The sequence below is a fragment of the Oncorhynchus gorbuscha genome, linkage group LG06 (assembly GCF_021184085.1).
Source record: "Oncorhynchus gorbuscha isolate QuinsamMale2020 ecotype Even-year linkage group LG06, OgorEven_v1.0, whole genome shotgun sequence".
Lineage (NCBI taxonomy): Eukaryota > Metazoa > Chordata > Actinopteri > Salmoniformes > Salmonidae > Oncorhynchus > Oncorhynchus gorbuscha.
Genome location: NC_060178.1, coordinates 13419467 through 13446314, shown reverse-complemented (window position 1 = coordinate 13446314; position 26848 = coordinate 13419467). Strand labels below are relative to the sequence as shown.

Below are 26848 nucleotides of genomic sequence, written 5' to 3'. Positions count from 1 at the left end.
AAGCTAATACGGTACATGAAATAACGGAAGAAGAAAACAACAAACGAATGAAACTAAATACAGCCTATCTGGTGACTAACACTAAAACAGGTACAATCACCCACGAAATACAACGCGCACTCAAGCTACCTAAAACGGTTCCCAATCCGAGACACAATTAGGAATCGCCTCAGGCAGCCAAGCCTAACTAGACACACCCCTAATAATACACACTCCCAATTAATACAAACCCTACGAAATAACAACATATAAACCCATGTCACACCCTGGCCTACCCAAACATATAACAAAAACACAAGATACAATGACCAAGGCGTGACAGAACCCCCCCCCTAAGGTGCGGACTCCGGGACGCACCTCAAGAGCATAGGGAGGGTCCGGGTGGGCGTCTGTCCATGGTGGCGGTTCTGGCTCGGGGCGTGGACCCCACTCCATCAATGTCCTAGTTCCTCCCCTTCGCGTCCTAGGATAATCCACTTTCTCCGCCGACCATGGCCTAATAGTCCTCACCCTGATCCCCACATAACTGAGGGGCAGCTCGGGACAGAGGGGCAGCTCGGGACAGAGGGGCAGCTCGGGACAGAGGGGCAGCTCGGGGACAGAGGGGCAGACCCGGGACAGAGGGCAACTCGGGACAGAGGGGCCCGGGACAGAGGGGCAACCCGGGACAGAGGGGCAACCCGGGACAGAGGGGCAGCCCGGGACAGCAGCCCGGGACAGGGCAGCCCGGGACAGAGGGGCAGCCCGGGACCGAGGGGCAGCCCGGGACTGAGGGGAAGCCCGGGACAGAGGGGAAGCCCGGACAGAGGGGAAGCCCGGTACTGAGGGGAAGCCCGGTACTGAGAGGGAGCCCGGTACTGAGAGGGAGCCCAGTACAGAGAGGAAGCTCAGTACAGAGAGGGAGCCCAGTACAGAGAGGAAGCTCAGTACTGAGAGGAAGCTCAGGCAGGTATTAGGCTCCGGTAAATCCTGGCTGGCTGGTGGACCTGGATGATTAAGGTTGTCTGGCCGATCTAGAAGATCTTGGCAGACTGGCACTTCTGGCGGATCCTGGCAGACTGGCACTTCTGGTGGATCCTGGCAGACTGGTGACGCTGGGCCGACTGGCGGCGCTGGGCAGACAGGAGACTCCGGCAGCGCAGGAGAGGAGAAAAGCACTGGCTGTGCTGAACAGGCGATGCGCACTGGACGCGCTGGGCCGACTGGGAGCACTGGTGGCGCTGGGCAGACAGGAGACTCCGGCAGCGCAGGAGAGGAGAAAGGCTCTGGCTGAGCTGAACAGGCGAGGCGCACTGGAGGCCTGGTGCGTGGTGCTGGAACTGGTGGTACTGGCGCGAAGACACGCACAGGAAGCCTGGTGCGGGGACCTGCTACCGGAGGACTGGTGTGTATAGGTGGCACTGGATAGACCGGACCGTGCAGGCGCACTGGAGCTCTTGAGCACCGAGCCTGCCCAAGCTTACCTGGCTCGATGCCCACTCTAGCCCGGCCAATAGGGAGGGCTGGTATAAGTCGCAGCTGGCTCTGCACCCGCACTGGAAACACCGTGCGCTCCATAGCATAACACGGTGCCTGCCCGGTCTCTCTAGCCCAACGGTGAGCACAGGGAGTATGCGCAGGTTTCCTACCTGGCATAACTATTCTCCCTTCTAGCTCCCTCCCAATAATTTTTTTGGGCTGTTTTTCCGGTTTCCAACCACGTCGCCGTGCTGCCTCCTCATACATACGCCTCTCCGCTTTAGCTGCCTCTATTTCCTCCTTGGGACGGCGATATTCTCCCGGCTGCTCCCAGGGTCCTTGACCGTCTAATTCCTCCTCCCATGTCCAAATCTCCAAATGATGCATTCTCTCCCATTGCAACTGCTCTTCACGATTAACAGGGAGAGTAGGCTCAGGTCTGTTTCCTGACTCAGCCACTCTCTCTCTGCGCTTTCCCCTGTTACCTTCAGTTTTCGCTCTGTATAGCAATGCTTTCCTTCTCGATTCCATACGTGTATAGCCCTCTTCGCATTGCTGCAGGGAATCCCAGGCGGGCTCCTGCACTCGCCCTGGATCGGCTGCCCACCTGTCGATTTCTTCCCACGTCGTATAATCCTTGCTTCTGTTGTCCATAACGTCCACCTTCAGATCCTGCCAGTTCACACGCTGCTCGGTCTGTGAATCGTGGTGGGTGATTCTGTATGATCTTCGTCTGTTGTTTGTAGAAAGTCAGACCGAAATGCAGCGTGTAGGTTACTCATGACTTTTAATGAAGCTAATACGGTACATGAAATAACGGAAGAAGAAAACAACAAACGAATGAAACTAAATACAGCCTATCTGGTGACTAACACTAAGACAGGTACAATCAGCCACGAAATACAACGCGCACTCAAGCTACCTAAATACGGTTCCCAATCCGAGACAACTAGAATCAGCTGACTCCAATTAGGAATCGCCTCAGGCAGCCAAGCCTAACTAGACACACCCCTAATAATACACACTCCCAATTAATACAAACCCAATACGAAATAACAACATATAAACCCATGTCACACCCTGGCCTACCCAAACATATAACAAAAACACAAGATACAATGACCAAGGCGTGACAAAAAGCCTAAATTCTAAAAGCTGGGCCTAAAGTAGTATATCAGAGATCATACAAAAACAATTGCTGTGACTCTTATATGGATGATGTTAAAATATTTGTTGGTCTGATGTGATTAATTAGGAGCATCCAAACGCTGCACTTAATGAATTTATGAAATTACTTCTTCCAATTACTGATAAACATGAACCTGTAAAGAAACTGACTGTTAGAACTGTTAAGGCTCCGTGGATTGATGAGGAATAGATAAACTGTATGGTTCAAAGAGATGGGCAAAAGGAGTGGCTAATAAGTCTGGCTGCACATCTGACTTACTGAAAATTGAGAAATGTGATTAAATTCAACAACAAAAATAGAAACTATATTATGAAGCCAAGATCAATTATTCTGTATAAAGCTTTGTAGTACTTTAAATTAAATTATGGGCAGACCGACAATTTCAAATCCATCTTTCATCAAATCAGATGGCTTATTCATCACAAAACAATTTAGATTTTAGCCAATTATTTGAATGATTGGCAAAGTGGTTAAATTTAGTCAGGAACTGTAAACAACAAACAGTGAGCCATCGTACTCATGCATAATAAAACAAGAATTAAAGAAAAGCATTAAGTTAGAATTTTGTAAAGTTAGTGTGGGAGAAGTAGAAAAATGATTGTTATCAAATCAATAATGACAGACCTCCTGGCATTGACAACTTAGATAGAAAGCTACTGAGGATGGTAGCTGACTCTATAGCCACTCCTATCTGTCACATCTTTAATCTGAGCCTAGAGGAAAGTCTTTGTCCTCAGGCCTGGAGGGAAGCCAAAGTAATCCGCTACCCAAGAGTGGTAAAGAGTCCTTTACTGTTTCTAACAGCAGACCAATCAGCTTGCTGCCAGGTCTTAGCAAAGTGTTGGATTTTTTGGGAGCAAATGCAATGCTATTTCTCTGTAAACAAATTAACAACAGACTTTCAGCATTCTTATAGAGAAGAGCACTCAACATGTACTGCACTGACACAAATGACTGATTGGTTGAAAGAAATTGATAGTAAGAGGATTGTGGGCGCTGTACTGTTAGATTTCAGTGCTGCCTTTGATATTATTGACCAAAACCTATTGTTGAGAACTTATGTGTAATGGCTTTTCAACCTCTGCCATATTATGGATTCAGAGCTACTGTATATATCTAATAGAATGGAGGGTTTCCTTTAATGGAAGCTTCTCTATTGTCAAACATGTAAAGTGTGGTGTACCGCAATGCAGCTCTCTAGGCCCCTACTCTTTTCTATTTTTATCAATGATCTGTCATTTTTATCAATGATGTGGTCAGTAATTAACTGGTCCTGAACATCTCTAAAACTAAGAGCATTGCATTTGGTTCAAATCATTCCTTAAGTTGTAGACCTCAGCTGAATCTGGTAATTAATGGTGTGACTGTTGAACAAGTTGAGGAGACTAAAGTACTTAGTGTTACCTTAGATTGTAAACTGCCATGGTCAAATCATAGACTCAATGGTTGTAAAGATGGTGAGAGGTCTGTCCGTAATAAAGAGATGCTCTGCTTTTTTTGACACCACACTCCACAAAGCAAGTCCTGTAGGTTCTAGTTTTATCTTCTCTTTATTATCACCCAGTCATATGGTCAAGTGCTGCTCAGAAAGACCTAGTTAAGCTGCAGCTGGCCCAGAAAAGAGGGCCTCATCTTGCTCTTCATTGTAGTCATTGTGCTAATATTAGTACTATGCATGCCAGTGTCTTTTGGTTAAGAGTTGAGGAAAGACTGACACACACTTACCCCACCAGACATGCCTTCTTTTCACAATCCCCAGGTCCAGAACAAATTCAAGGAAATGTACAGTATTATACAGTCGTTAATGCATGTTACTCCCTTCCATCTTATATAGTGCAAGTGAACAGCAAACCTGGTTTCAATGAACAAATACAGCAACACCTCATGGCACAACACCTCTCCAACATGTGACCTACATGTTGTGTGTATGTACTGACATGTATGTGTAACTGATAGATGCACACACACGTGTAAATTGTCTTTGGTCTGTAATGTCTTTTTCGTAATGTGTCTGACTCCAGTAAGACTAGCTGTCGCCGTTGGCTAATAGGGAGCCTAATAAATCTAAATCAAACCCCCACATGATAGAGAAATGCTAACAGTAAAAACCAGACAATCTCTCCCTGAGGTAACACACACACACATATCTGATATAGAAACAGGAGTGGATTAGCCAGGGTGGTGGGACTGGGGGGGGGGGGGGGGGGGGGGGGGTCAACTCAACCACAGGACAGCACTGCCCAATGTCACCTGTACGTCACTGTAATAATGTCAGCTACAGCTAACTGGCAAAATAAAGGAAACACCAACATAGTATCTTTATGGCAGCCCCCCGCTCCTGTCTGATTCAGAGAGGTTGGTTTAAATGCGGAAGACACATTTCAGTTGAATACATTCAGTTGAACAACTGACTAGGTACCCCCCTTTCCCTTTAATAGGGCGTTGGGTCACCACAAGCCGCCAGAACAGCTTCAGTGTGCCTTGGCATAGATTCTACAAGTGTCTGGAACTCTATTGGAGGGACGCTTTCTCAGTCTCCAGAATGTCCCATAATTGTTCAATTGGGTTGAGATCTGGTGACTGGGAAACACATACACCCTTTAAACCCCCATGCTCTCTTTAAAACCACTCTTTCAAAGTCACTGAGATCTCCTCTAGTGATGGTAGGCAAAATAATGGACAACTTGGCATTTTTATACATGACGCTAGGCATGATACATAAGATTAAAACATAGGATGTTTTAATGGCTTAACTCAGGAACCACACCTGAGTGGAAGCACCTACATTCAGTATACTTGTATCCTTCATTTACTTTAGTATTTGGTATTTAATTAGGATCCCCATTAGCTGTTGCAAAAGCAGCAGCTACTTTTCCTGGGGTCCACACAAAACATGAAATAATACAGAACATTAATAGACAAGAAGAGCTCAAGGACAGAACTACATGAAAAAAATGTACTAAAGGCACACGTAGGCTACATATCAATACATCCACACAAATGATCTAGGTCACTAAACTATCTAGTGTTTTCCTTTATTTTGGCTGTTACCTGTATACAGTGGGGCAAAAAAAAAATTTAGTCAGCCACTAATTGTGCAAGTTCTCCCACTTAAAAAGATGAGAGGCCTGTAATTTTCATCATAGGTACACTTCAACTATGACAGACAAAATGAGAAAAAAATCCAGAAAATCACATTGTAGGATTTTTTATGAATTTGCAAATTATGGTGGAAAATAAGTATTTGGTCAGTAACAAAAGTTTTCTCAATACTTTGTTATATACCCTTTTTGGCAATGACAGAGGTCAAACATTTTCTGTAAGTCTTCACAAGATTTTCACACACTGTTGCAGGTATTTTTGCCCATTCCTCCATGCAGATCTCCTCTAGAGCAGTGATGTTTTGGGGCTGTTGCTGGGCAACACGGACTTTCAACTCCCTCCAAAGATTTTCTATGTGGTTGAGATCTGGAGACTGGCCAGGCCACTCCAGGACCTTGAAATGCTTCTTACGAAGCCACTCCTTCGTTGCCCGGGCAGTGTGTTTGGGGTCATTGTCATGCTGAAAGACCCAGCCACGTTTCATCTTCAATGCCCTTGCTGAAGGAGGTTTTCACTCAAAATCTCATGATACATGGCCCCATTCATTCTTTCCTTTACACGGATCAGTCATCCTGGTCCCTTTGCAGAAAAACAGCCCCAAAGGATGATGTTTCCACCCCCATGCTTCACAGTAGGTATGGTGTTCTTTGGATGCAACTCAGCAATCTTTGTTCTCCAAACATGACGAGTTGAGCTTTTACCAAAAAGTTATATTTTGATTTCATTTGACCATATGACATTTTCCCATTTTCCCAATCTTCTTCTGGATCATCCAAATGCTCTCTAGCAAACTTCAGACGGGCCTGGACATGTACTGGCTTAAGCAGGGGAACACGTCTGGCACTACAGGATTTGAGTCCTTTCTTCAAACCAAGCTGCTTACCTATTGCAGATTCAGTCTTCCCAGCCTGGTGCAGGTCTACAATTTTGTTTCTGGTGTCCTTTGACAGCTCTTTGGTCTTGGTCATAGTGGAGTTTGGAGTGTGACTGTTTGAGGTTGTGGACAGGTGTCTTTTATACTGATAACAAGTTCAAACAGGTGTCATTAATACAGGTAACGAGTGGAGGACAGAGGAGCCTCTTAAAGAAGAAGTTACAGGTCTGTGAGAGCCAGAAATCTTGCTTGTTTGTAGGTGACCAAATACTTATTTTCCACCATAATTTGCAAATAAATAATAAAAAATCCTACAATGTGATTTAGGGAAACCACATGTTTGACTCCATTCCATTAATTCCACTCTAGCCATTATAATGAGCATGTCCTCCTATAGCTCTTCCCACCAGCCCCCTCTGCCCCCACGTCTTGGCTCCGAAATGTTATGGATGGTGCTAGTTTACCAATGGGCAAGATGGAGCAATGACCATTTTAGCTATCAAGTACTGCTCATAGGGACCCGTAGGTCTGTTACCTTAAGTTCTTAGGTCTGGAATCCGACTCTCTCTCTCTCTCACACACACAGTTGAAGCTGTGGATTTAGCAGGCTTTAATGGCTCCTTAGTCTATTCTTAGCTTCAATCTGTCTCACAGTCCACACGCTGACAAGTGTTCGCTTGGAGTCTGTGTTCTGTCCTCTCCCTATAGCATACAGGAGGAAAATATAGCCTGCAAGATATAAAACGCACTTGAAACATGAAATGTTGCTTGCGCCCTCTGTATCCGTGAATCTGTCGGGCAAGGATGAATAATAGGCACTATGAATCATTTTCCATGACTGGGAAGCAGATGGTGATGTATTTCTGAGTGTGCATTGATTGACAAAGGAGTCTATATTCGGTGGTAGAAGTAGGGAATATACAAATCATGCGAGTAATGTTAGATATTGATATAGCTTTAGTAGATTGTGCTACAATCGAAACGCTTTAAAGTTATTTTAAGTCAGTGACGTGTCTGAGAAAGTGACTGATTTACTTAAGCGGGCTACTGAGTACACGAAGTAGGGGCATCATATCTAAAGAAACACTAGGTATCATTGCTCGGATTATTTTCCGACATCCTCACTGCTGCAATTGTAGCGATCTGAATGATGAGCTATCGTTATTTTGTTTCATTTTAGCATTTGTTTTGACATCCTTGCCCCCCGATTTGTAAACCCTGCCCAGCGGAAGCTGGGGGAACCGAACAGAGGGCGGAGGTTTGGAAGGAAGAATCGAGAGATATAGGGTAAAAGGAAGAGTGAGGTCTGCACGACAACTCAGTTTTTATTGTTCTCGTCTACATCTGTCAAAGGCACGGGCGTTTTCAGGTGCATCGAAAGCTGAACGTAATCAATTCTGGATTTCTTTATCCGATTCCTATCGTCCGGCATGAGGTTTAAACGGAACGGCTCCTATACATTGAATAGGTAAGTTACTTCATCCATTCACTACTCGAGTTAGGCTTATTTCTATATTCGACACATATATACGTAAACAGTACATTGTGAAGTTTTCCAGACGCAGTTGATCAATGTTTATTGTGTGACTTTAATGTCGTCGGTATGATCAGTTGCTTGTGTCGTGATTGTGACTCTTCGAGCATTTCTATTGTTGAATTGAAACGTGGTTATGATACGCACGCTGTATGGATGCAGCTGATGGAAGTAGTTGCTCTCACTCACAACCAGTTTCACTGAAAACTCACTGATCATGGTTAAAACGACGAATATTTATTATTGCATCGGTTGCCACGCCAATGAAAATACGCGTTTAAAACATTTGAGGGTTCGTGAACGGCAGACTTGACGTGGTAGACGTTCGAATAATGGTTTGATGATGTCAATCTTAAACTAATTTTCTGGCCCCGGACCCTTGCCATTGTGATGCCGACGTGTATTGGGTGGCGCGCAGTTTGAGCTGTGTGTACCCCCCCCATCTTACTTTCTCAATTAAATTACATTCAAAGGGATTTATTGACATGGAAAACATGTTTACATTGCCAAAGCAAGTATTTATTACACTTGTTTCCCTTGTTTTCCCCTGTTCCCCTGGGCCCTCCCCCTCCCCTCCCCATCCCTCCCTCTAATCCCCCCCCTCCCTCCTCCCTCCCTCCCAGGTGAACCTCCCTCCCTCCCTCCCTCCCTCCCTCCCCTGTTCTTCTTTGCCCTCCCTAGCTCCACCCCCTCCCTTTCTCCACCCTCCCACCATCTCCCCCAGTTTCTCCACCTCTCCCCCTTCATTAAAACAGGCTTGGTTTTCCTCACCCACTTTCAGTTGACATGATTGCCCACTGCCTGGTAGGGCCATGAGAATCCCAGCCCACAAGTTCTCTTTCTCTCTCCTCTCCCTGGGATGGAATTAACTCTCTCCCTCATTATGTATATCTTCAACTCACAAGTTTAATGAATAGATGTGCTTTGTCTTCCTCATCGCTAAACCAGGCAAACTTTCTGCAATTTACATTCTTAAATCCGGCCCTTGTAACTATTATGCCCCAAATCTCAAACTTTCTCTCTGTTGTTTAACAAGCCAATATACACACGCATGCCCTCAGTTTTAATTGTTGAAAATTAGTGTTGATGTAATGGCAGTTTCCTTCCATCTCCCCCTGGCACCCTATACCCACTGGCCTTGTTATCAGCCACAGGCCCTTCCACTATACAAATATCACACAGCAGAGATTTTTGCTAGCTAGAGTGTGCTCACATACTCGCTTAAGACCTTACCTTGAAAAATGAGAAAACCTGCAATAGTACTGTTTGTCCATTTTGAGACACCATAGCCAGTATACACTTCCTCAAAATAGTCAGTTAGTCTAAGATACCTCAAATCTGTCATTAATTGCAACGTTTTTGCCAGGGAGATCTTAATCACGCAGTTTTACATGTTTGGTGCAGTATTTATCCATTTTAAAAAAAGCGTGTTCCCGACTTGTTTCTCGTTGAATTTCCTGCAGCTCTGGTCCCTCTTTATTACATTTATTTATCCATTTTAAAAAAAGCGTGTTCCCGACTTGTTTCTCGTTGAATGACAACACTTAATTTAAGAATCCCGACTGTTGACCAATCCTTGCCTCCTCAATCAGCAGGTGGGTGTTTGGGCACATTGTTTCCCTCAATCAGGTAGTTTGTTAGCAGCAGAGGCCCTTGGTGACAGGCAGCTAGGGATGAAGAAAGGGGGGAGGGATATGACATCATTGGCTGTTAAAGTGCTTTGCTGTGCTACTGCGGCACCTCTCCCATCTTTCATCTGTTAAAGAACAGAACAGAGAGGAGGAAGAGGAACACAGAGGAGGGAAGGGTGGGGAAGTGTTGTGCATAAGGATGAGTCGTTTCTCGTTGAATGACAACAGGCACTTCATTGAAGAATCCCTACTGTTGAACAATCGCAGACGAGGGGGCATAGACTTCGGCTTGACGCGAAGAATATGTGCCCGAACAGCCGAAGTCCAAAATGAACAAACTGTTTCATCTGGAAAGCATGTGGACACCTTAAGACTTGCTTGGGTCGTGTGTGTTTGTCAGGAAGAGATTAGTGTCACCTTGTTGTTGGGCCTTTTAACGAGTTGGTAACTAAATCACAACACAACTCCAGGCTACTTCTAAACCAATATGACCTTATGGAGGTGAATCTCTGTCTCACTCTACACACACACACACACACACTTTTCACACTTGCCCAATGGGGCACTGCAGTCTGGAGAGAGATGGAAAAAGTCAGAGAAATAATGAGAGTGAAAGAAGGAAAGGGTGAGCTAGAGGAGGAGGGATGGGGTCCTGGTCTGCTGTGACTGCTTCTTCTAGGTAATTATAAGTGGAGTGTCCTGGGGGGTCCTGGTCTGCTGTGACTGCTTCTTCTATAGGTAATTAGCTACTCTTCATCTTGTATGCCTGCACTGACTGTCACAGAGCTCTTCTGTGATTGGCTGCAATCTTGGAGGGGTGTTCTAGCCACTCCCACCGTCTGCCTATGCATCAATGATGGGATTAGATTAATCTGGCCCAGGTTTTGCACCAGGTGAAAGTTAATTGGGTGTGTTTTGAACCCTGGCGTGAGCGAGGTGCCGCGTTCCAAGCCCACGTCAAAGTCGCCTCAAAGCAAAAGTGACATAATTAAATTTGTGGAGTAATGAGTGGAATTATGTATTTTCACATGCAGAAGTGATCACCTTTGATAATGCTTTATCTGCCTTTTCAATGAAAAGAATGAAAATTGTAACATTTTTTTTGGAAAAGAGATGTTTATTTCTGGATGATACACATGCTGCCTTGTTGACAACATGACTGAGCAGCACAGATTACTGTTCCATTTGAGAAGGGTGCTCCTTCCTCAACACTTTTGCCTGTTCACATCATGGGCCATGGACCAGAGCCTAGCATATTCTAATCCACCCTATGTGGAAGAATGACAGGTGAACGTGTGTGTCCAAATTGCTCTGGTCCCTCTGTTCATTTGCCATTAGCTTTTCTCTTGCAACACCTGGCACCATCTCCCAGTTTCAACAGGCAGGCTTGGTTTGCAGGTTCTGTTTTTCAGTACAGGCTATGGGCCAGCTAACAGAGGTGTATCACTCAATAACCAGCCAATCTCAAATCAGCCAATTTGTTTTGGGCGTGTGTGGTCAAAGAGTGTTTACTCCTTGTTTGGGATATACAAATGGCAGAGATTTTTGCTAGAGCCCAGACCCTTCCTGTGTGCCTCTCTCTTACTCTCTCTCTCCCGCAGTCCACCCTGTCCTACCCAGCAGTCAGCAGTTTGTTTATGCGAGTCTGTTTGCCAAGCTAATCTTCCCTCCTTTCAAGTGGGAGCCAGCCAGAGAAAGGGGGAGCGAGGGATGGAGAGGGAAGGAAAGAGGCAGGCAGCAGTAGTTCTAGTTAGAAAGAGAGAGGAAGACACTTTGAAAGGGCTTCAAGTTGCTGTTAGGGTTGTCTGTAACGTGCTGTGGACATTCATCAGTGGTGGCCTGTTTGCTGATTGGACCGCTAAGAGTGTGTGTGTGTGGACGCAGTTCGCAGTTCGCCAGTTACCGCGGTGTATGTGAGAGAGAGAGAGAAAACGGGAGGTGCTATTCTGGAGCTGTGTGCTCAGATAGAGCCCCCCCTTCACCTGTAGAAGGAGTGAGGGAAGAGTGAAAGACCTGGGTGAGACCCTCACAGACCTGCCACTGTCTCTAATACCAGCTGGATGGGGGTCCTGGTCTGCTGTGACTGCTTCTTCTATAGGTAATTAGCTACTCTTGCTCTGCTCACCCCTTTATCTCCTCTCTCCATCTTGCGCTCTCTTTCTATATGGCTCTCTCTCGCTGTTGGTTGTTATTCCTGGTTGTGTTGATGTAACTTTTTGTTTTAATTTTGGTGCTGTACTCCCTCTCCCTGTCTCTCTGTGGCTGAAACTTCTCTGTAGCTTTGTGTTTCTGATTCTGCGGTGTGGTTTGAAGGAGATGATGTAGCGACACAGATTTGGCTTTAGTAAGACCGAGGAGAAGGGAGCAAGCTAATTGTGGCAGAATGGTACAGATCCAGAGCCATGTAGTGATTTAGCCTCCGTGAGTTAGGAGTCAAGGCTGGTTAGAGGAGGAATGGCACTGGGCAAGCCCAACCTCCCGTCCACTGCCCTGCTGGCCGGTCGGATGGTCTCCGTCTGTTTGTTTGTACACACAGTCAATGTGTTCCTTCCCAAGACCTTTCTGTTTGGTACAGGAGAGCAGTGAGGTAGTCTGCTAGCTAGACTTTGAATTTCTCATGCAGTTAAAGGGGTCCTAGTTTTGGGAGGGGAAAAAGTTGTTTACTTTTCTTGCTTAGTTAGCATGGTTACTTGAGCCATGTTAGCTAGCTTAGTAAGCATAGCATGGTTACCTGGGCCACGTTCAGTTTTGGACAAAGATCTGGCATCAGCTCAGCTTCTCTAAATCACAACCTGAACCACTCGGGAGAACATACAACAGACCTTGTAGCAGTGTCTAGAAGCAACTTTCCACTACTCCTACCTGCTCTTGAGGGTTCAGAGGGTGTTGTCGACCCAGCATCATGCTACCAGATGAGTGAGTTAAATCAGGCAGACTGGGTGGATGCCACCCCTCCTTATATGTAGTTGTAGAACTCACTTTAGCTGCACTACGGCTATATATATATATATATATATATATATATCATCAGCTCATTATGGAGGGTTTCATGGTGAGGACCAAACAGTCTCAAACACATGCACACTAGGGCTGAACGATTTTGCCATCATATCACTATATTTTTCGTATTTGAGTTTTTTAAATAATTAAAGTTATAAATATACTTGACCCTAGGGTGGCACCACATACATTCTAATTGTTTTTAATGGGGCTTTGTCCATTCTGAATGTTGTATACTGTTCAATGAAACTTCAACCAAAAGATGGAATAAAGTGACCACTTTGAATATGTGTTTGACATGACAACGAATGAAAAGGCCTGGGAGGAGTTATTGTGACAAGGTAGGAACCAAAGGTTTGGTCCATGTTTCCCAGTGGACCCTAATTAATGTTACATTACATGTTTTCTCTTACTGTAGCTAAAATATTCATGCTTTGCTTATTCCACTTTGATTTAAAATATATAGTTGCACAACATGCTGATCTACACCAGCACTGCTATCAGGCTGTATTAGCTAGCTAGCTACGTTTGCTCTAAGTACATTTAGCTAGCTAGCTGGCAAGCCGGCTATTTATTTTATCCACAACTTACTATGAAAAGGAAAAACTAGCAGTTTGCAAACAGGAATTCTATAACGCTCATAGATTTATATTTAATCGTTGTCCCAAAACCAGCAGCATTGACCATGCAGATTGTCATTACAGATGGTTGTTGTGACTCGTGGTTAGACAAAGTGTTTTCGTTGAGTGGCGGGGCTTGGTGCATGTGGAAAGAGGGTGGAAGGCAGAGGACTCAAGTAGAAAATGGAGTAAACTATAAAAGGTACATTATTTCACACCACAGAGAGGTCATTTACAAGGTTATCCAAACCTTAAACTGGTCCGTGCATTCACCTTATGACATCCATGGTCAATACAATAGTGCATCTAAACATTTCACACTTGTAAACCTGAATCGGATTAGACCATCAGACCGTCTGTGCCATTCAGAACTCTGTTTACATTCGGTCCCTCCACCTAGCTAGCGTGAAGAACAGCCTGCCCTTTGTATTTCTGTTCACATGTGTGTCCAAACACATGACTGTGTGTGTGTGTGCGTACGTCTATAGGTAAAACACACACAGTAGCTTTGTGAAAGCACAGCCCAGTTCCAGAAACTGTAGTTTTTCTTTACAGAGCAATTATCACCAGTCCTGAGGCGGGACTTGGCTCCTGTGCTGACGCCTAATTGGGTGACAGATCAGTTCTATTTCTGGCACTACTTCCTGTCTACCTTGGCACCTCTGTCAGCCACTCAGGGGGTTTGGTGTTGTCGTGGGTTTGATTGATGAGTGTTGGTTTTGGAAACACTCACATGGACAAGGTCCTTGTTGACTTTAGCCACAGTCCAGTCCCAACTCTCGGCCAGAAATGGCTGAAGACTAAAGGAGCATTGTAGCATTGTGCTCTGCTTTCTGCTCTGCTTTCTGCTCTGCTTTCTGCTCTGACCACAAACGTTTCACTCTGTCTTACATTTTCAGCGTCATGATGATTTTCCTGCTTGTTTGAACCGTGTGTTTGTCCTGTGGTTTGCCCTTCTCTCAGATTAGCTTCCTGTCAGTCTGGGTTTAAAACAGGTGCTCGCCAGATGATCACTGTAAGGGTGAGACACAGAGAGGATAGATTGAGAAGGGAATGTGTTATACGCAGCAAGTGAACTGAAGCATGTTTTTGCTGTATTGGACAGACACAGCGCCACAGAGAAGAGTAGTCAGATTCTCAGTGAGTTGTAGCCTATTTTAACCTTCGCCTTGGCTTTAGGTCTGTATGATGGTAGAACAGTTGATGCCCTGTTTGACCTAAACACACACACACACACACACACACACACACACACACACCACACACACACACACACACACACACACACACACACACACACACACACACACACACACACACACAGTCATTAACCTGGGCCCTCCTCACATGACTGATATAACACTGGATCAGTGTGATTGGAGGGCAGGCTAACATAATGCAGAGGAAATGGTACACTTCAATTAGCCCTTAGCCCTATACACCACGGTTCATTCATATGTAGGCCTATCTGTATCTGACGCCTACCTGCTTTGGAGCTTAGCCCACCAGTTCCTCTGTCTGTTTTCTCCTAAGACTAGAGGTGTGTGTTATCAGCCGGAGGTCAAGAGCAGGGCAGTCATTAGTGATGATGGGGGTGTTGATAGTTACATATCCCAATATTATTATTTATTTTTAGTCATTTTTATTTTTACTCTCGGTAGCGTTAGCTAGAGCTAGTTGGCTGTACCTGTATAAAAACTGGAGTATTTGTCATCCTATAGCTTGTTCTCCATCTTTATAAATAGTGAGCCAACGTGTTTTCAGAACTTTTTCTTCATGCTCTGTCTCTCTGGAGCAGTACAGTGAGCAATATGTTTGCAACATAAAATCAAAATGACATCCCAGTACCCAGTATCGAATCGCAATACATAAAGAATTGTGAAAATTGCAATACATTGTATCTGCACCTAAGTATCATAATAATATCGTATCGTGAGGTCCCTGGCAATTTCCAGACCTAACGGTCATCTCTCTAAGGTTGTAGAGGTGGGGAGAGGCAGACTGTAATAAAACATGAGATGAAGATGCTGTTTTATAACATGTTTTTGCTTCTCAGGATTTGAGTGTCTGTGTTTTGGCGATGGGGAAATGTAGTGTTGTCCTGTCACTGTGTTGTTGCCACAGAGGGTGACTAGTGACTACAGCTTGGAACATTCAGGACCTGAGGCTCTAGACACCAGAATAATGGTCTCTGAGAATGTGTCTGTGTGTTTGTGCCATGTGTCTGTCATTAGGCAGGTAGCCTTGTGGTTTGAGCGTTGGGCCAGTAAGTGAAATGTTGCTGGATCGAATCCTTGAGCTGAAATCTGTTGTTCTGTTGTACTGCCCCGGAACAAGGCAGTTAATCCACTGTTCCTCGGTAGGCCGTCATTGTAAATAAGAATTTGTTCTTCACTGACTTGCCTAGTTAAATAAAGGTTAAATATTATTAGATATTTAAAATCTTTGGCAGGCCTGGCCCATTCTACAGTGCCGTGACAGAGCTCAACAAGGGCTGTGTTCTCCAAACCCAACCCTTTCCCATCCCTGGTCCTCTAGTACCTGTCTAGACTGGAGTAGCCTAGAGCAGTGTTCCCCAACCCTGGTCCTCTAGTACCTGTCTAGACTGGAGTAACCTAGAGCAGTGTTTCCCAACCCTGGTCCTCCAGTACCTGTCTAGACTGGAGTAACCTAGAGCAGTGTTTCCCAACTCTGGTCCTCCAGTACATGTCTAGACTGGAGTAACCTAGAGCAGTGTTTCCCAACCCTGGTCCTCCAGTACCTGTCTAGACTGGAGTAACCTAGAGCAGTGTTTCCCAACCCTGGTCCTCCAGTACCCCAACAATACACCCGTTTCATTATTGCCCTGGACAAACACAACTCATTCAGCTCATTGAGGGCTTGGTGATTAGTTGGCAAGTTGAATCAGGTGTGCTTGTCCAGGGTTACAAAAAATGTGTGCTGTTTGGGGTACACTGTCCTAAACCACCTCACTCCTCCATACTGCATATCCCCTGGCCTAAAACCCTGTCTGTCACTCAAATAAAGCTCAATTGGGCTTGACAAGCCTCAACACAAGTGACAGTTTTTTTTGATTACTTGTGTATAAGTGTTTGAAAGGGTCCACCTTTTAGGCTGAATAATGGCATGGCTATTTTCCTATATTTGCTGATGGGACAGTCATCTGGTGACTGACTGACTGCACCATAGGCTTGAATGGACCATGATGCACAGACACACACGCCCTGTCTGTCTTGCCACGGGTGTGGGTTGGGGACCTGGGGTGTGGTTTGGGGACCGTGCAGCAGACTGTGGAGAAGGTTCTAGTCTCTGTACCTCAACCCGTTGCAGAAGGAATGGAAGGCAGAATACAGGAGTGGAGGAAGGGACTAGGACTCTGCTTCAATTGTCAACCATTTCCTCCTTCCCTTCCTGTTGAGTCAAGATTGCAGAGTGACCTCCATGGGAGAATCTCATTTGCCTTTCCTTGATTCCTCGTATCCTCTCTTCTTACCACCTCCTCAAAACCCATTGGACGATGAGGTCAGAGTGGAAGGCAATGGGTTTTGAGAAGGAGGTATGAATCAAGAAAATCAATTGAGATTGGCCCCATGTGAAGCACCATAAACTCTCTGGTCTCAGTCTGAGGTGTTGTAAGCCACATGCAAGCAGTGTAACATACTGGATTTGCCCAGTCCTACTGGCCAGTTCAGATAAGGAGGCTGACAGACTCCCTGTCCTTCTCTGCTTTCACCTGGACTTAGCAGTCTGCTCTAGACTGTAATGCACAGCTAAGTGTTTGTAGTGTGTGTGCACAGTCCTACCTGGGTCTGGCCAGAGGTGGCTGGGACCAGAAATCGGCCCTTGTATTTCTAACACACCGAACCTTTTATTTATATTCTTTTGGGGGGCCCCTTCGGTGGCCATTTTTTGTTGTTGTTAAATGTCCACATTATTAGCCAGATAATGGTAATTTTGCTATAAAAAAAAACCTGAGTTACAGGCCCCTGGGCTAAAAGTGGACCAGCCCACCTGGCATTTGCCAGAAATGCCAGATGGCCAGTCCGCCTTTGGAGAGAGAAGAGACAGTTTTGCTGTAACCTTACCTCCACATTTAGATCTACACACACACACACACACACACACACACACACACACACACACACACACACACACACACACACACACACACACACACACACACACACACACACACACACACACACACACACACTCTCTCCATGAAAACTTGGCCTTTTTGTGGCTGGCTAATGCTGCTGGATGATTCAATGTCATCCTCTCACATCTCCTCTGGCTCCTGCAGTGGGATGATATGAAGGGTAGTAGACTCTATGAGTAAGGGTTAGGGGCAGAAACCATAGCTGTGTGCCCTTCCCAAGGGACTCTGGGGACATAAAGCACAGAATAAGGGACACAGGAAGTGCCTGGGTGTATCACTTCCTGTTTATGGAGTTTGTTGCAAGTGAGGGAGAGTGGGGTGGTAGTTAGGCAGGCAGGCAGGCAGGCAAGTCCTTAAAATGCCTCATACACAATGTTCTGCCCCTATGGTTTCTCTCTCCCTCTCTTGCTTACTCACTCTCTCGTCTCTCATGCTCTCTTTTTTACCTCATACCCTCACACTCTTCAGACTGCTTTCTTTCTACCCACACACTTGCTCTCTATCCCTCTACACACACACACACACACACACCCCTGCCTGCATAGCTGGGTGCTGCAGTGCGCTTGGCAGCTGTACCCCTCATTTGTTTCAGTTATCAGCCATCTGAAATGGCGCAGCTACTAAGGATGGAGGGAAGGAAAAGTTTGAGGCACAGGAAGCACACTCTTGCACGTACAGACAGTATCGTCATGTCTTCCACCTTCACAGAACAGTGGTTCGCTTCTACTTCCACTCAGAGATGATTATGATTCATATGAGTCACACACACTGACTGTTTAGGCTAACCTGAGAGGTGGACTGACACAGGGGGGGCCAGAGATTTTGCTGACGACAGCAATGTTCCCGAGGTAACATTCCGATCTGTTATTCCTATTATTTTTATTGCTAAGCTGGTGGTCAGGGAAGAAAAGAGAGAATGAAAGGTGACTTTTCAAGACCAACAACACTGTGCCTATGTAGGTCTCTTCATCACAAGCCCATGGGACCCAAAGCAGTTCCATAGAAACCTAATGAGCGCAATCATTAAATTGGAGCTCATATCCCCTGCCTCCCCAGGAGTCAGCCAGGTGCTGCCAGCCAGCCAGCCAATCACAGGCTTGTTTACACCTGGGCGGCGGGATGAGGTCATTGATGTTCCCCCGCTCCCCTGGGTGTTCTAGGCCTAGCAGCTGATCTCATCGGTTCATAAAAAGGATGAGCTCAGAGTATCACTTTGTCCCTCGCTGTGGGGTAGACGACGTACCCCTTTGATTGGTCTACACTGAGGAACCTAGAGCTTGCCATTTGTCAGAGCATAGACGTCAGCCACTGCTTCCTCCCTTCACCTCACAGAAGGTACTTATTGATTTGACCTCTCACCCCTCCGTTATTCCTCTATCTCCCCATTTGGACATGAATGGGAGCCTCTTCCGCCCACTTCCTCCCTCGCTCATTACGACACCATCTGGGTGTGAAAGTCAGAGAGAAAGAGGCAGGAACATGTGGCTGCACTATTGTTTTTCTGTCTTCTCGATGTTGAACTGCCTGTTTCTGATTTTTGTTGAGTGTTTGTGTGTCTTCAGTCTGGCAGAGGGAAGGAGGGGAGTGTGTGGTGTTTGCCGTTGTGAGATGGTCAGGGTGTGTCTGGTCTCTCTGCCAACAGTGCCCTCCAGGACTAAAACGTGCAGCTTGGTCCTGGAATCCATCATAACATTCTCCTCTTTGTCTAAACACTCGCCATAACACTGTTACAGTCTGTTATGTATAGGGCCCTCAGCTTTCCCTGATCTGTTTACATTGTGAAGGAACAAGGAAATACTCAGGGCCCTAGTTAAGTTCTTGCACCACAAGCCATCTGCCACATTTCAGTAATTCTTGAGAGGTTTGTTCAACTGGTTAGTGAGTTGAGTGTGATTTTCCCTGACAGACAGGCATGTACTGCAGTACATTGAGTCATATTAATTCCTCATGGCTAATGGACAGAAATCTCATTAGCACTGGTATGACATTCTTTTGACAGAAGAAGTTTGGCTCATAAGTTGAACTATAGATTTTGACATCCCTGTGGTAGTTGTGTTGGTAGCAGGTTAGCTGTTGTTTTGCTAGTTGTAGCAGGCTAGTAGTGCTCGTTGCTATGGTAGTTGTAGCAGGCTAGTAGCTATATTTACATTTACATTTAAGTCATTTAGCAGATGCTCTTATCCAGAGCGACTTACAAATTGTGTTAGCTGTAGCAGATGAAGGGTAATGGTTGCATCATGTTTCTCTCCCCAGGCTGCTGTAGTGTCTCAGGGGAGATCTAAAGCTTCTGCTGTTTTGTCGAGTCTGAAGGAAGGTAGTATATTTGATGACCTATACTACTTCATACAGACCGATCTTGATGTTCCTATTGGGCAGTTTTTCAGCTGGCCTTGCATTCTCTTCTCTGACTTTTCCTGTCTGAACAAGCAGTTGTTGTTTTGAAGATGAGCACACACATCTCTCCTAACTATTGGCGCGTGTGTTTGTCCGCTAATTCTCTCCAGGCATTGATGATCAGCATCATGCTCATCAAGTAGTTACAATGTCTTTTTACTAGTCTGGCTGCCACCTAACGCAAAGTCCTCCTGACTTCAGAGTGTGGAAAGGCTCTTTGATGAAACAGCCCTAATGAGATGTTGGGCTCCTGAGTGGCGCAGCGGTCTAAGGCATGCATCTCAGTGCTAGAGGTGTCACTACAGATCTTGGTTCGATTCCAGGCCGTGTCACAACTGGCCGTGATTGGGAGTCCCATAGGTCGGCACACAATTGGCCCAGCGTTGGCCGGGTTAGGATTTGGCTGGGGTAGGGCATCATTATAAATAAGAGTTTGTTCTTATTAAAGGACTTGCCTAGTTAAATAGCCCTGTGCTAAAATTGAGCTTAGGCTACATATCTCTGTTTGGCCAACTTTCCAGGGAGGTGGGCCTTTTAACCTCTGTCTCCCTCTTTTTCTCTCGCTCTCACGCTTTATTTTTTATTTCTCCGTTTTGCTCTCTCGCTCTCTTCCTCTGCATGTTTGTCGTTGTTTTTGGTCACATGAACCATGAGAATGGCTATATCAAGCAGACAATGCACAACATATCGAGAAATAGACAGTTGGGGGGTCTTTGTAATAAATGTAGATGTTTTGGGCACAACACGTGACTGCGGTCAGTTGAATGTGAACGTTTGCAGGAGATAGTATCAGTCCTGAAAACAAGGGGGTGTGACATTTTGATTAACTTGAAGATTACTCTTCACGTTCAGACTCTTTGATGCATGAGATGTTTCTCATTTCTCCCGTCGCGCTGTCCGTTTCTCCCGTCGCGCTGTCCGTTTCTCCCGTCGCGCTGTCCGTTTCTCCCGTCGCGCTGTCCGTTTCTCCCGTCGCGCTGTCCGTTTCTCCCGTCGCGCTGTCCGTTTCTCCCGTCGCGCTGTCCGTTTCTCCCGTCGCGCTGTCCGTTTCTCCCGTCGCGCTGTCCGTTTCTCCCGTCGCGCTGTCCGTTTCTCCCGTCGCGCTGTCCGTTTTCCCCTGTCGCGCTGTCCGTTTCTCCCGTCCTGCTGTCCGTTTCTCCCGTCCGGCTGTCCGTTTCCCCTGTCGCGCTGTCCGTTTCTCCCCTCATGCTGCTTAACCCTCCTCTCTCTGCCTCTTACTTTATTACTCCTTACTAACATTGACCTGTTTACTTTTTCACTCTACGTAGGAGAACTGACATTGGTTGTGTAGCCCCAGTAACTCTGACCTGGCAGTGAGTCAGTCTGTCTCTCTCTGTCCACCAGGTTTACTGCTCCATGAAAAGACCACTCTGTTCCCGCTGCATCCCACTGGCCTGTCCCCTGTCCACACGCACGTCCTGAGCAAATATGGGCGGTGCCAGCTACCATCGCTCTCTCCCTCCATCCTTTTCCTTTACACAGTCCTGCTTCCCTCTATCTATCCCTCCACCTTTCCTTCCTTCACACAGTCTCCCTCTGTCCGTCTGGCTTCCTGAGAAAACATTAGTGGTGACAGGACAGGGTGTGGGACAGTCTACCTAGTACCTACCTTTTCCCTCCTGACCTTGCACAAAGTCCTCCTCTCTTTTCCTCAACTCTCCCGCCTCCCTCTCCTCATCTCTTACACAAGCCTCCTCTCTGCCTTCACTCCACCCTTCGTCACGTTCCTCCGTCCTTACCTCGCTCGTTAGTCCTCCCGCCATTGCTCCATCGCATGTCCCTCATCCCGAGCCCAACTGCTACACCAAGCCCTTCTCTTTTCCACTCCTCCCTCCATCTCTCCCTCATTGCATCCCTCTACCTCTACAGTCTCCCCTTTTCACTCTATCATGTCCAATGATGATACGAAGAGTGATGACGATAGTGGTGATGATGATGAGCGATAGTGGTGTTCTACTAAGCTACACCAGTCTTCAGATGTCTATTCTAATGCCCGGCCTTCTGTCTGGTAGTCTGTAGTTCACCTGCTCCTGGCTCTGTTAGATTCGTTCAGGCTTCACTGGTTTCAATCGTAGTGTGATGCTGCATCTGGAGAAAGTTACAGCAGCAGCTTTTAAAGGCAAGTCTGTCTCACTTCCTGTGTCTTTTTAGATCATAGTTTTTTGATACTACTTTTCTGTACATAGTAACCGTGATATGGAGCCAGCAGTATCTCTCTCTGTGAATTGATGCTGCAGCGTAGAGCTGTGAAAGTAGTGGGTTAGATTCAGGTTTCAGGAAACTGAGTTCACCCACGCATCACAAACACAAACATCCTTCAGCATCTACGCCCTCATTATATAAATATACTAGGAAATGGAGAATGGGAAAAATATAACTCTGAAGTTATAAGTGTCTGTCAGGGTCTGTGCATAGACATTTGCCTGTAGGTGGCGCTATTGTTCCCAAAGAAAACACTGGCCTCTGAATGGAACATTCATGGTGAAACAGTGCTGTCATGCTTGGTGCAGTAAGTCTGCAGCCTCCTGGTGAAACAGTGCTGTCATGCTTGGTGCAGTAAGTCTGCAGCCTCCTGGTGAAACAGTGCTGTCATGCTTGGTGCAGTAAGTCTGTACCCTCATGGTCGCCAAATGTCTCAAGATCAGTTTCTGTTTATGCTAATATGATCATCTGGTTTCGACGTCAGGGTTACTGGTTCCTATCATATTATTTCTGATAAAAGAACATTTGTCTCTTTCAAGAGCGCTTCTGAGAAATGGGAAGACTGTGGCATTGGGGAACCTCTCCCTCGAACAGAACACCATGAGTGACACACACATACACTGATCCTCGGGCAAGAGAGGGAATAACAATGTAAAGTATTTTAAAGACTAGCCCCTTTCTGTCATAACTCTGTTGCCAGATCTGTACTTCTGTAACTCCCCTTTCCTTCCACTGATAAAAGCCTGGTACTGTTAGTATGACTTGACCTCAGACCAGCCACAGACAGACAGACATACTCCCTCCTCCAGTCATAGACAACAGGAACGTGACTCACAGCAACAGCGCACACCTGTGTTGACTGGCTGGCGCTGGGCTGGGACATCTGGTGTCATGTGAACATGACTACCTGTACATCCTACCTGTCTGAGGAGATTAAGGTCAAAGCAGTGTTTTTTGTTTGACGGGAGGTATTTGGAGTTTTCTGTTGCAAAATGGCTGTGGTTGTGTAACCCAGAGGTGCTACACGTTGATAGTGGATGAGTCAGAAGTTGACCAATAGAGCAGATCCAGGATCTGCCAAGCTGACCCCCATCATAAGTAACCTGAAACAGGGCTCTAAAATGCAACTAAATATTTGTCTGTGCCCGTGGAGTGTTCATTTGGGAGCACCAGTGCAAACGTTTTTTAATTTAAAAAGTACAAATAAACAAAACATTTTGTAATGCTAAATCTTTGCTGTACCGTTGTTTTGTTAGCATCATGCTTGTACCATTTATACAACGAAAACTGCTTGTTTCTAGACCAAACTGTTCAAAGGATCTGACCCATATTACAGGCGCAACCCATATCGTAGGGTTGCAATTTACATTCAGAAACCAGGTCACTGGCCGTTCTAAAATGAGACACATTTGTTTCACACTTTTTTCAGTCATGTTTGTTAACTAACTAGATAGCTAGCTTAACTACCTGGTAACTTCAACAGTATATCTAGCTTAATTAACTACCTGGTAACTTCAACAGTATATCTAGCTTAATTAACTACCTGGTAACTTCAACAGTATATCTAGCTTAATTAACTACCTGGTAACTTCAACAGTATATCTAGCTTAATTAACTACCTGGTAACTTTACCATTATATCCAGCCTGACCACCTGGTAACTTTACCATTATATCCAGCCTGACCACCTGGTAACTTTACCATTATATCCAGCCTGACCACCTAGTAACTTTACCATTATATCCAGCCTGACCACCTGGTAACTTTACCATTATATCCAGCCTGACCACCTAGTAACTTTACCATTATATCCAGCCTGACCACCTGGTAACTTTACCATTATATCCAGCCTGACCACCTAGTAATAACTTTACCACTATATCCAGCCTGACCACCTGGTAACTTTACCATTATATCCAGCCTGACCACCTGGTAACTTTACCATTATATCCAGCCTGACCACCTAGTAACTTTACCATTATATCCAGCCTGACCACCTGGTAACTTTACCATTATATCCAGCCTGACCACCTGGTAACTTTACCATTATATCCAGCCTGACCACCTGGTAACTTTACCATTATATCCAGCCTGACCACCTGGTATCTTTACCACTATATCCAGCCAGACCACCTGGTATCTTTACCACTATATCCAGCCAGACCACCTGGTATCTTTACCACTATATCCAGCCAGACCACCTGGTATCTTTACCACTATATCCAGTAGAGGTCGACCGATAATGATTTTTCAACGCCGATACCGAATATTGGAGGACCAAAAATAGCCGATACTGATTAATCGGCCGATTTAAAAATAAATAATAATAATAATAAATAAAAAAAATAAAAAAATACAAAAATATATATATATATATATATTTTATAATAATAGTCAAATATATATATATATTTTATTATAATAATCAAATATATATATATATATATTTGATTATAATAATCAAAATATATATATATATATTTTATTATTTATTTTTTTATATATTATTATTATTATAATAATCAAATATATATATATATATTTTATTATAATAATCAAATATATATATATATTTTATTATAATAATCAAAATATATATATATTTTATTATTATAATCAAAAAAATATATATATATATTTGATTATTATAATCAAAAATATATATATATATATATATATTTGATTATTATTATTATAAAAATATATATATATATATATATTTGATTATTATTATTATTATAAAAAATATATATATATATATATATATTTGATTATTATAATAAAATATATATATATATTTGTGATTATTATTATTATTATAAAATATATAAATATATATATATATATTTGATTATTATTATAAACTATAAATATATATATATATATATATTTGATTATTATTATAAAATATATATATATATATATATTTGATTATTATAATAAAAATATATATATATATTTATTTTTATTATAATAATCAAATATATATATATTTTTATTATAATAATCAAATATATATATATTTTATTATAATAATCAAATATATATATATTTTATTATAATAATCAAATATATATATATATATTTTATTATTATAATAATCAAATATATATATATATATATTTTATTATAATAATCAAATATATATATATATATATTTTATAATAATAATAATCAAATATATATATATATATATTTTATAATAATAATAATCAAATATATATATTTTATATTATAATAATAATAATAAATAAAAAATATATATATATTTTATTATAATAATCAAATATATATATATATATATATATATATATTATAATAATAATACATTTGTTTATATATTTTAAATTTTATTTATTTGTATTTATTTGTAATAATGACAATTACAACAATACTGAATTAACACTTATTTTAACTTAATATAATACATCAAAATGAATTTAGCTTCAAATAAATAATGAAACGTGTTCAGTTTGGTTTAAATCATGCAAAAACAGTGTTGGAGAAGAAAGTAAAAGTGCAATATGTGCCATGTAAAAAAGCTAACGTTTAAGTTCCTTGCTCAGAACATGAGAACATATGAAAGCTGGTGGTTTCTTTTAACATGAGTCAATATTCCCAGGTAAGAAGTTTTAGGTTGTAGTTATTATAGGACTATTTCTCTCTATAGAGCTGAAATTCTTACTGGTTGGTAGGTGATCAAATACTTATGTCATGCAATAAAATGCTAATTAATTACTAAAAAAATCATAATGTGATTTTCTGGATTTTTGTTTTAGATTCCGTCTCTCACAGTTGAAGTGTACCTATGATAAAAATGACAGACCTCTACATGCTTTGTAAGTATGAAAACCTGCCAAATCGGCAGTGTATCAAATACTTGTTCTCCCCACTGTATGTGACGTAAACACCATTCCTATTCATAATATCATTGATAACAATAATGCAATCCAATGACAGCTTATTTAACTTTTATTTAGACAGGCGAGCACATATCACAATGGCTGAGTCTATGGGTAACGCTATTTAGCATTGGCTCCTGAAACTACCTTAAAGGGCCTCCTTGCCAAAAGCCTGATGTATCCTTTAAACAATGTAATGCATCTCAATAGGAAAATAGTGATTTTACATCATATTCCACAAATGACTTTTTAATTTCAATGACAGATATTTATATCAACATGTTAGCTTCATATTAAACAAATATATTTAACGGTTACATATTAGTTGTACATATTAGGGCACAACATGCTTCAGATATATACTATAGGAATTCTTAGCTACATCTTATTTTCTGGTGCTCCTAAATTTGATGTTGCGCTCCTAGCTTTTTAAAAGTTGTGTGCACCAGTGGTACCAATTATATTTAGTTTAATTTAGAGCCCTGACCTCAATGTATTAACAGGAACTTTACATCTCATAACTGACAGGAGGCTTGGGTTAACTGCCAATGTCAGAGACAGACAGGCAATGAACCTGACCTGTGTTAGTTTTGGCTCTCATTCCAGAGATTGACCCCCTCTGATTCCAAAGGTTGACTCCCCCAGCACATTCCATCCTTACATCTTGCAGTATACTTTTTGGGCAACCTGACCAAATTCACATAGAAATGTGAGTGATAGATCTCATTTTCATTGAAAGCAAGTCTTAGAAGCAGTAGATATG

General features: G+C 43.5%; 1 protein-coding gene across 3 annotated transcripts in view; it reads left to right on the top strand.

Moving 5' to 3' along the window:
- Positions 1-26848, top strand: part of LOC124037572 (MOB kinase activator 2-like) — a 116303-nt gene that overhangs the window by 48183 nt on the left and 41272 nt on the right. Inside the window, exon 1 of one of the 3 annotated variants that reach the window (XM_046352401.1) lies at positions 7164-8091. The exons of 1 other annotated variant lie outside the window; for it this stretch is intronic. In XM_046352401.1, coding sequence (XP_046208357.1) covers positions 8054-8091 — 38 coding nt within the window. In that variant the 5' untranslated portion in view covers positions 7164-8053. Of the gene's footprint in view, positions 1-7163; positions 8092-11520; positions 11887-26848 lie in introns of those variants that run through there. One more of the 3 variants, XM_046352402.1, reaches the window with a different exon arrangement.